Source organism: Plecotus auritus, assembly GCF_963455305.1.
Source record: "Plecotus auritus genome assembly, chromosome: 5".
Classification (NCBI taxonomy): domain Eukaryota; kingdom Metazoa; phylum Chordata; class Mammalia; order Chiroptera; family Vespertilionidae; genus Plecotus; species Plecotus auritus.
In genome coordinates, this window is record NC_137776.1 from 12394961 (window position 1) to 12406265 (window position 11305).

At 43.1% G+C, this 11305-nt stretch overlaps 1 protein-coding gene across 1 annotated transcript; it reads left to right on the forward strand.

The window, feature by feature from the left end:
* Positions 1 to 272: 272 nt before the first annotated feature.
* Positions 273 to 6756, forward strand: CTLA4 (cytotoxic T-lymphocyte associated protein 4). Its single transcript, XM_080669101.1, has 4 exons — positions 273 to 488; positions 3370 to 3717; positions 4172 to 4281; positions 5625 to 6756. Exons 1-4 carry the CDS (start codon positions 380 to 382, stop codon positions 5727 to 5729), a joined length of 672 nt encoding a protein of 223 aa, XP_080525227.1. The 5' UTR covers positions 273 to 379; the 3' UTR covers positions 5730 to 6756.
* Positions 6757 to 11305: the final 4549 nt, after the last annotated feature.

An 11305-nucleotide genomic window follows, 5' to 3' on the forward strand; every position in this document is an offset into this window, starting at 1 on the left:
ATACCATTGGGATCCAGGGGGACTCCTGCACTCCAGGAAATTTTCCAAGTCTCCACCGCGTTATCCTCAACGTGAAGAACAAGCTTCAGTTTCAAAGTGAGTACAATTTTCCACCTGCAAATGGGCTTGTTTTGTTCAGTTTTACTTTGAGTGTTTGAGGGTATCGTTTCGACGTAACAGCTAAACCCACGGCTTCCTTTCTCGTAAAACCAAAACAAAAAGCCTTCTTTTATTCAGACGCCCTCTACATGTACTGAATGGGGAAGCCAGCTATATAAAGTCCGTGATTCTGTGTGGGTTCAAACACATTTCAAAGCTTCGGGATCTTGAAAGGTTTCGCTCCGCTTCCTGAAGTCCCGAGCTCCGCTCCCGCAGCGCCATGGCTGGCTTTGGATTCCAGAGGCGCGGGGCTCCGGGGCACCTGCCTGGCAGGACCTGGCCCCGCACCGCGCTGCTTTCTCTTCTTCTCATCCCTGTCTTCTCCAAAGGTGAGTGAACACGAAGGGTGGAGGAGGCGTTTCTCCCACCCGGCTTTCATTTCTGTCAGCAGTCAAGGGCAGTGATTTCTAGCAAAGCCAGAAGCTGCAGGTAACACTGCAACCCGCAGGCTCTGTAGTCCAGGCTGGGGAGGGCCCAGCGGGCAGCAGCACAGGTACAGCCCATCGCAGCGTGCCAGGCACTGCGTAGAGGATGAAGAAGTTCCTCTGAGTTGGTTTTTCATGCACTTCGGTAAGACTGAAGGAAAATGCTGCAAAGTTAATGGAGTAATTTAAGAGAGAAAAGATACCTGCAGTCCTGAACACATCTGAGCTTGGAATCAGGACAAGCTCAGGATTTTTCTTTAAAACAAAACAAAACACTAATTGGAGCAAAATCATGGAAAGTTTCTTCCCTGCCGGACTCAAGGTTTTAAGGCCCTCAAATTCAATTTCATAAACCAATTAGCCAGCTTGTTTAAAATTTAAGCCTGCTTTATTCAAGATTTCAAGGTCCTCTTAATCAACTCTGTAAACTACTTAGCTGATTTAAAAATGAAAGCAGTTTGAAATGGTGAACCAAAAAAAGGAATCAAGCCATCAGTCTTGCATAAGATACTTAAATGCTGCCTGAGCTACCTGTGGACTTCAGAAGCAAATTCTCCCGTTTTCAGAGGAAATAAAGCTCTTTAGAGGCCGAAGCCAGGTTCGTTACACGGTGCAGAATGATGAGCATTCCCACTAAATTTCAATCTTATCTCTCGCTAGACCGTCTCGCTAAGAAACCATGTAGTTTGTATAGAGTCGAAGATGTTTAACGATTTAATTTTTACTGAATTAGAAATACTCATATGCCTTTTATTATTTCACATTAAAGATTAAGTACCCTTAGAAATATTCAGATTTCCTTTTTAGGGCATTTATCTCAAACTGTCACTGAAATCTTCCCATGGTGGACGCTGGGAAATTGAATGTGACCAGACTTAGGAGTGATCATTGGGAGCTTGCCTGGGGTGGGGCAGGAAACTTGGTCTTCTTTCGGCTTAAGAGTCAACTAACTAATGATTACTGAGTGTCCATTTGGGCAGGATATAATGGCTGCTCTCAAGGCATAAGCTGGAGGAGGTGTTATTAGTGCACAAAAAAGTTTAATACAGAACTTTATTACAGAACTTAATTTCTGTAATCAAGTTATGCAGTGCAGAGGGTGTTCAGAGGGCATCTCTGATAGATGAAGATGAGGGCTGAGGAAGGAGACTATTGTCTAATCAAGGCCGCTGGATTAACTATGGCGATGGCTGCTGCTATATTGCTGTCTCTTCTAAGGATGGATGTTGTCCAGTACACGTTCCTCGGGAAAAAAACTAGCACCTTCAATACAGAGTAATGTATACACAGGAAGCGGTATCCTGGAACCTCAGACTGGAATGATAGGGTGGGATTAGATCATGAAGGCTATGAAATGTTATTGACATTATTTGTTTTTGTAGTAAGTGCTATGCAAGCATCAAAAAGTTTGGACAGAACACTGGCCAGGGCGGCTCAGTTAGTTGGGAATTGTTCCTTGCATGCACTGAAGGGTTGCTGGTTCAATCCCCAGTCAGGGCACATGCCCGGGTTGAGAGATTCCCAGTAGGAGGTGTGCAGGAGGCAGCTGATCGGTGTTTCGCTCTCTCTCCCTATCCCTTGCTTTCAAAAAATCAATAAAAAATCTTTTTAAAAAGTTTGAGCAGAATGAGTGACATGATGGTTCAATCCAAGTTTTGGATGTCACTTGTATGATTGTATGAAGAGCTGGCCTCTCTTATCCTGTAGAAACCAGAGAGAAAAAGAGCACCCCGTGAGGATGCTTAAGTGAGGAGAGAGGGTGGCGGAAGGTGTGGTGGCAGTGGCAGGAAAAGCCCACAGAAGTTAACAGCAGGGATGCCTCAGCCCGGAGAGGAAACGACCCGGTGCCCTCTGCTCTGTGGCTTTCTTCATCTATAGCATCCCTCATTCTATGATAATAATGTCAGAGAAGGGGGTGGCTGATACAGTGAGCCAACGTGCAGCTACTCATGGGTAATAGAGGTATAGGGCCAGGGAAATGTAGGCAAAAGTTTTTGAGGGATGCTTAAAGATATAAGGCAATATTCTATACCTCAGCCTCCAACATTTTCTCTACTACTCATAGTTCCTGAACTATAGTTCCTCTAGTTGTATTATAATCTTAGAATACCAGAGTTGGAAGGCACTCTGATACTATCTAACCATTCCCCTTTTCCTACATGTGAGGGAAAATGAAGTCCATAGGGGAGGCATGACAAATCATATATTTCATGGAAGAGCCAGGTCTTCTCTTTGTCACATCAATGTTCTTTCTGGCACAATCAACTGCCTTAAAAAAAAAACAAAACTATTTTCCAATAAGAAACACCCTTTAAAAATACATATTTTTATTGATTTCATAGAGGAAGGGAAAGGGAGAGAGAGATAAAAAACAGCAATGATGAGAGAGAATCATTGACTGGCTGCCTCTTGCACGCCCCACACTGGGGAATGAGCCTGCAACCCAGGCATGTGCCCTTGACCGGAAAGGGACCCTTCAGTTCCCAGGCCAACACAGGTACCCTGTCAGTCCTCAGTCCTCTATTCACTGAGCCAAACCAGCCAGGGCCAATAAGAAACACCTTTGTGGAGAGTAGCTGGAAGATAGCTGAGAGATAGAGGGAAAGGTGGATGGGGGTGGAAAAGGGAAGGGATAGAGGGTGGTGATGGGCTGGTTTAAGGAGAAGAGAATAACTGAAAGCTAATGGGAGGGTGCCTATCAAAGATAAATCTCCTCTGGCTTTTACCTGGGCCTGGTGGTGGGTGAGCACGGGTTCACAGAGTTTCTTTGGTTTTTCCATGTTAGGGATGCACGTGACCCAGCCTGCAGTAGTGCTGGCCAGCAGCCGGGGTGTAGCCAGCTTTGTGTGTGAGTATGGATCTTCAGGCAAAGCTGCCGAGGTCCGGGTGACAGTGCTGCGGAAGGTTGGCAGCCAGATGACTGAAGTCTGCGCCACAACGTACGTGGTGGAGAAGGAGTTGACCTTCCTAGATGATTCCACCTGCATTGGCACTTCCAGTGGAAACAAAGTGAACCTCACCATCCAAGGGCTGACAGCCATGGACATGGGCCTCTACATCTGCAAGGTGGAGCTCCTGTACCCACCTCCCTACTATGTGGGCATGGGCAATGGAACCCAGATTTATGTCATTGGTGAGCAAAGCCATATCACTACCCTAACACCTTTTGCACTGCTGTCTTCTTTGCATAAAAATAGGTTCGCTCCTTAATGTCAGGTGGTTCATGTTATAGGTTTGTGAAAATTCTCTTTAAAAGTTCTCTGGCATACTACCTGGTAGCCTTTTTGATAGCATGGCTGGCAACCCAAACAGCATTCTGACTATAAACTAAAATGGGCTGGAGAAGGTCTTCTTTCCATTGGCAGGTTGGGGCACTCACTCTGGAGTGATAACCATCATCCAGTGTACTCTTATGCCTCTGATATGACACTCCTGGGGCAGTAGCCCTGAGTAGTTGGACTTAATCGATGGGTAGCCCTATTATTAAAGTCTGGAAGCTCAAATTTCTTCAGCTTTTCATCAATGGAAGTAAGGCCCTAATGTTTAAAGAGTGGCTCAGGGAAGTTCTGCTTTGCTTTCTGTTGCAGATCCAGAACCATGCCCGGATTCTGATTTCCTCCTCTGGATCCTTGCAGCAGTTAGTTCGGGGTTATTTTTTTACAGTTTCCTCATCACAGCTGTTTCTTTGAGCAAAATGGTGAGTGTGATGCTGACAACGCACCAATTTGGATGGGGATACCTTTAGTGATAGCAACTGACCAGACGACGCTTTTCGTTTTCTTGAGATGAAGCAATAAATGAGGAAGGCGAAGGACAGTGGTAGAGAGCACACTAGAACCCAAGGCATTGGCCTTTGAGGTTTCAGGATGACTAATAGTTTAGATGAGTGTATTTGACATCGAATATTTGTGTGTTTCTGAAGAAGGTTTCAGTTTGAGTAACCGTTTGAATAACATGGGGCAGTTGTTTTGCTCTTTATCTTCATGACAATGTGCTTTGGTTAAGAACCCTGAAGCCCAAGATTAAGTTGAACAAAACGCTGCTAGAGAAGACCATCCATCTGGATGAATTTCACTCTCTCCCTTAACATCTCTCTACGTCACCAGGAAGCCATCTCTGTGAACCCAACTTGTGTCTTCCTTGTCTGCACTGTAGCTGTCCACATAACACCTCTCTAGGGCTCTCTGTTTCCCAGTCAGCTTAACTGGGAAACTTCGGGAAGTCTTGACCTCCCTCCCTTCCAGCCCAGCAAAAGTGAACCCCATTTTTTATTTACCACAATTTGTTGGTAGAAGAGAAGGTATGGAATCTGGACCCCTATCAGGATTTCTTTCTGACAGTCATTTTCAGCCACCGCTGCCTACGGCTGGCTTTGTCACAAACTTCTCCCTCTCTTTCCTCCCTACTCCCTCTCTCCCTCCCTCCACCATTCTCTTTCTCTCCCTGCCTGCCTCTCTGCTTACTTCCCCCTTCCTCCTCCTCCCCTTTCTCTCTCTCCTAAAATCCTCTCTCAACCTCTTCTGTTGCTGTAGTTTCTTCTTACCCCATTTGCTACAAATCACCTCACAGAATAGTATGCTGGACCTGGAGCTTAATTTACTAGATGATAAAAACTGGGAGCTGATGTGGACAGACAGAAAGTAATAAAAAGTATATGAAGACTAGAAATGAGAAATACAGCTCTCAGCCAGAATAACTAAAGTTCATTATCTTATCAAACTCGTTCCCCCACAGACAACATCCAGTCACTTATCATACACATTTGGGGTGTTTTTTTTCTGAAGCTTTCTCAAAATCTTTTTCTTCTATCTTTCAGTCAGGGAAAATAATTGCTATTTTGCATTCATAGCACAGGGTTATTTATCTAAACTGAATTTTAATGGCTCAATCAAGAAAATCTCCCGCGGCTTATAATTCTGTATGCTGTGAACATTCATTTTTCAACAGGGGAGGAACCTGATAGTTGCTGAGTCCTATTATGGTTAGAAGTGACTTCTGTATTCCTCAAGAATAACTACCGTTTCTTGTTCTATTTGGCAGCTAAAGAAAAGAAGTCCTCTTACTACAGGGGTCTATGTGAAAATGCCCCCCACCGAGCCAGAATGTGAAAAGCAATTTCAGCCATATTTTATTCCCATCAATTGAGAGACCATTACGAAGAGGAAGACCATTTTCTGATTTCTAAGAGCTGAGGCAATTCCACCTTTTTGCTATCCAGTTATTTTCATTTATTTTTATACTTTGGGGGGATTCATCTCTCTTTAATGTAAAGCTGGATGCAGAACCCACATTAGGTATACTACAATTTAAAGCAAAGGAGCAGAAAAACAGAGCCAGGATGTTTCTGTCACATCAGATCCAATTTTAGTAAAAGCATCACTTGGGAGCAATATGCAGATGCAGCATTATGATGTGGAATCAAGGAAGTAAGTTAAGGGATGGTACAGTCCTGGGAAAGCAAAGGATTTCCATGTGAGACATTTCTAGCTGAAATGATATTTTCAAGTTAAGTTTTTATGCTGTGGTATTTTTTCCTAACAGGTGTATAATTAAATGAATAGTTTAAGAATACTCACATGGCTATATTTGAGCTGGTGATTCCAAGGGTTGTATTGTACCAGTATGTATTTTTTATTTGCTAGTAATGTGCATGGGGGCCACACGTGCTTTTGTGTACTTGCTGATAGTTTGAATATAAACACTATATGGCAGTGTCTTCCCACCGTGAGTTCAAGGGAAGCTTGGTGAAGGGGCTCAGGACACTAATACACCAGATAGAATATAAGATCACCTACTAACTAGCCTGGAAACTGGATACGGTCATAGCAGATTCTTGCAGACATGTTGGGCTGAATTGGTGTTGACATGTGCTTTGGGCTTTTATGCCAGCTCCTTTTAATGGTTTTCAAGGAAACCAGAGTTAACTTGATAGAACACCGCTGTCAAGAAAATGGCTCATTCCGGGAGTCCTATGGGTATGAGCTTCAAGGGAGCTCCAGTTATACACTCGGTTAATGCCATGGACAGAACAAAGAAGCAGGTAGCAGAATGGGGTGCATTAAGGGTTCTGAAAACTAACACTGTTGGTGTTTTTTAACTCAATATTTTCCATGAAAATGCAACAACATGTATAATATTTTTAATTAAATAAAATCTGTGGTGGTCGTTTTTCAGAGTTGTTCTTATTTTCCTTGTATTTGAGTATTGTGTTTGAATTTGCTTTTGATTAATTCATTCAGCAGTAGGTGGGGCCTCTAATATTAGACATACTGGGAACAAAATGAAAAACAAAAAACAAAACAACAACTCCAAAGGGCAAATGCTTCAAGAACTAGGGTTAGGGTTATTACCTGCAAACCATTTTTGGAAGAATTCAGCCCCGGTCCTTTTGATTTCTTCACAACTATTTGAGATATTAAGTGGGCTACCACAGGTATAGCAGTTCTTGATAAATCACACTGCACTCTCTTTAGCACAGGGTTTTCACCTTTTCTTTCTTTACCCACAGCTTTCTCAACTCTACTGGGCCACCCATTACAGTTGTCATGGCAACTCCAGTGTTGTGAACCATGACCCTTGCAGCCACTTTGATCTGCTTCCATGACAAACAGAACATTTCCTTGAAGCTTCCAAATAAACTATTTCACAAATGTGGGGAAAACATACCTGTGTTACTATCAGCTAGCAGGCCTGGCCCACTGAGCCTTCTGTGATTCTTGGTTAACCAACTGTAGCCTCAGCCTGCTTGGTTTCCACACAAGGTTTCTCATTCTTGACCTCCACATCCTGTTTTTGTCTTGTGAAATGTTTCTCAGTGTGACCAGGGACCACCAGTAGCTGAACGAACTTGCTGAAAATACTGATTCAAGTGCTTAACTTCAGATGCACTGAATCAGAAACTTAGGCAATGGAGCCAGGAGTTTGAGAATCACTGCTTAGGTATTTCGTTCCTCTTTCTCTCTCCAACAAGTGCTAACAAACAAATGAGACAGCACATAGTGAGCATTCCATACATTCCATAAAGAGTGTTAAATAAAAATGAATAGGTCTTTCAATATATGGTAATAGCAGTTACCTAGAATGAGCTCCTACTCTGTTGAGGTTAACTCTTGCTCTCTTGGCTTTTGGTTGGAAGCCATAAAGAAACACACAGTTTAGGAGCCCCAATAGATAGTATGATATCATTTCTATTCCTCCAAATGTCTTAGAGAGATCATTCTTTTTCATAGTTGATGGCCAATCTAAATGACAGAGAGGGCCTCACAGGTATATTTCAGACACCATTAGATGATGGACTACTTATTTAAGCTTAGTATCTCCTATACTATTACTTGAAATTCTGCTATTAGCTATTCATTGAGTTAAGCATTATCCTCTTCATCCAGTCTCAAAAAAGTAAAGTATTTTTTATCTCAAAAATTTTCCCTATAGCAGAAGAATGGGCAAGAAAGAGTATGTCCTAAGATTCCACTGAAAGAGGAGAAAGAAAATATGGGGTGAGGGCATTTGGTCCCTAGATGAAAGCCCCTTCTAATTCCCAGTTTGTGTAAAAGGGTATATTACAGGTCCTTTGCCTGCAATACTCAGAGATTCATTGCCCCCAAAATCAGAGGACCAACTGTTTCATGCCATTCCAACCTTCATCACTATCTCCCTCTCTGTGATCAGGGTCCTGCAAAGACCCAAAGATTCTGCTCATCTATGTGGGGCTTGGTCTACAATGGAGGGGGAGTCTGGGCACTATAACCTTTCTCACTGGAACCACTGGTCCCAGGTAGGAATGTGGATGACAAGGGAAGCAGGATAGAGCTACCTGGGTCAGCCCCAACTCCTATTAGTTCCCAGCATATACCTCTGCTCATCTTCCTTTTTCTTTCAACATGGTACTCCCATTTCTGCTTCTTCTTGTTTCCACATATTTTACCCCCAAATATCTTTACCCCTCATTTTACATCCACTCAGACTCATCTCAGATGCTGCCTCCTCCATCATATTTGCTAGTATTTCAAGCTCACATGGATTTCTCCCCTTCTGTATTGCAACTATATTTGGTTTCATCTCTAATTTCAAATGCACATGTCTTCTCTCTAGCTTCAGGGGAAACGTCTCCAAAATAGGAATCATTACAGCTTTAGGCACACAATAGATGCAATTCATAATCCAGTTTCTTCCAATCTTGTGTGTGTGTGTGTGTGTGTGTGTGTGTGTGTGTGTGTGTGTGTGTAAAGGCAAAAATGCTCATTTTTACTCTCTGTCTCTTTTGAACTGTGGGGTTGTTACTAAAACTGACTATATTTTTATATAAAGTCTGGACCTTCTTCCATCTCCACAGTTGCTACACACGTAATTTACTTGGAATTGAACTTGCAAAATGTTGCTGTCACTGTGCTGTTAATTGAAGCAAAGCCAGTTTGAGAATTTACAAATTTAAATTACTCTTTAGGGAGGTCTCAAAGCAAAGCAGAAATATGACTTTCCATGGAAAGTTATTCCTATTGCTTCACTTTTTTTTGGCACCTGGTTAGGCGTCTTAAAGGCTTTGTTTTATTTTATATAAAAGAGATTTATTCAGGTGCCTCTACCTGGGAGAATGGTGGACACCCATCTCAAAGACCATCCTCCTACTCTCCCTCCCGCCCCCTTCCTGCTCACCTGTGGTTCTTATAAGGATAGGAAGGGGACGGCTGTTTTTCCTATTCAATTACCTTATTAACTTTTGTCATACTAGGGCCTTGTCCATTCATCTTTGTAGCTTTGGGCACTCTTGGTATAAGAACCTTCCCTTGCAACATCTTGGCCAATGGGGGAAACTCCCCAGTGTTCCCTGATTGTCCATGGTAGGACCTGCCATCAGGAAGCCTGGAGATGCCACAGGCCTTCAACCCACCTCCCATGTTAGACATGCTGCTTGCGCATCAAAGGGAGCCAGCTGGAGTTTTGGAGGCACCCTGAATCCTGGCCCACCCCTCCAAAGTACAAACTTGCAAAATGTTTATACAAGGCTAATGGTTCCTGCAAAGGGCAGAAGCTATTAATCTTCTAAAATTTTTTCTTAGAAGAATTCAACCTGCTCTGGTCTATTTGGCAAGAAGTCTGACATTCAGCCTTTTCTTGGAAATTGTTACTTTCACGGGTGCACTCTATTATAGGTGTTCTTTCACTTACTGTGCACAGTAATTGTCTGGAGCACTTGGGAGACATGCAGATTGAGGTGCCTCAGACACAGAGCTTTTCATTTGTAAGATTGGAGGCAGGGCCTGGAGATTTTAGTTCTCCAATGAGTCGTTGGATCATATTTTCAGAAGCCCTGGTCTAACTCAGGAGCCTACCATCATAGATGATTAGGACTAGAGAGGGAAACTTGGAAATTATTTTAGAAGAAAATGAGGCTCAGAGACATTAGGAAACTTGTCCAAGGTCACAGAGGGAGACAGGACTGGCGCCAGGCTGAGAGGCCAGGTCTATTGATTTTCGCATCAGAACTCTGCAGTGGGTGACACTCTGAACTGTCTGCCCAGGAGATGTTCTTTTCAGGCTGCTTTCCCTCTCACCTCCATCCCGGCTGCTGTGTTAAGCCGCGGTGAGACCACTGCCACTGTTTCTGGCCTGATGTTGGCTCTATCTTTTCTATCTCCCCCTTAACCTTACAGGGCCCTAGCAAAAGATTCCAGGTGACTCAGCCTGTCCTCAGCCATCCTACTGAAGAACGCTGCAGAGGAAAACACAAAACCAACACTGGCCAACGGTCTGTCAGTGATGCCTGCAGTACACGGAGAAGGGATCTAAATTCTGCTGGAAGTCGTGCAACAGCCCAGGGAAAGGACACATGCTCTTTATCACAGGCAGTCAGGTTACCATAGCAACCAACACTGTTTTCAAAACACATTAGTGATTTAACCTATTCAAACGACAACAACAAAGGAGGCTCTCTCTGGGAAGAAATTTAGGAAATACATTTCAGGAGGTGATTTGAAATTTTAGACAGCAATGCAAGCAAGTTCTCACGTACATCAGCCCTTTCCTTAGGATGTTTCCTTTTTCTTCTTGCTTCACCTTGACAACATTTTGCTCCATCCTGCAGTCATTTTAGTAGTAACTTATTTTCTTCACCTTGTTGAAAATGAGGCATGCTTTCCTCTTTGTAGTTGACTGCAACTCAGATATAGTGTCTAATCTCCTGGAAACATTTCTTTTGCCCCTGGCACATCAAAGTTATCTTTAACTATGACTAGTCTTTAAGGACAGAAAGCTTGGATCTGTGAATAAAGACTAGCATTCTCTAGTATTCCTTTCCTACTTAGGAAGCCACCAGGCTGGATTCAGTTCATGAGCTTATTCTGAATGAAGTGGGAGAGGAAACTGACTTGGAAGCCTTTGGCATTGCATGGGTGTACTTAGCTAAAGCAATTCTTACAACAACCTTGCAGGAAAAGTGCTGCCATCATCCTCATTTTACAGGTGGGGAAACTGAGGCTCAGGGAGTTTTACTATTCTTTCAAAGCCCTGCAGCTAGTAACTAGCAGAGTTAAGAGTAGAACTGATGTTGAATTCCAAAGCCCACATTCTTTTCAAATGACCATATCCAGAGGGCTACTTGCAGAAGGAAAAGGGGGAAATGAAAAGTGAATGGAAAGTGCTAGAGAAGTAAAGCATGCATCATGGAGGTTACAAATGGGTGTTGGAATAAGCAAATAATCTTTGGACAAATGCTTTGAAAGGTT

Coding starts and splice junctions, on each gene's coding strand:
- CTLA4 (XM_080669101.1), top strand. CDS start 380: ATGGCTGGCTTTGGATTCCAGAGGCGCGGGGCTCCGGGGCACCTGCCT. Junction 3,718..4,171: donor AACCCAGATTTATGTCATTG/GTGAGCAAAGCC, acceptor TTTCTGTTGCAG/ATCCAGAACCATGCCCGGAT. Junction 4,282..5,624: donor CTGTTTCTTTGAGCAAAATG/GTGAGTGTGATG, acceptor TCTATTTGGCAG/CTAAAGAAAAGAAGTCCTCT.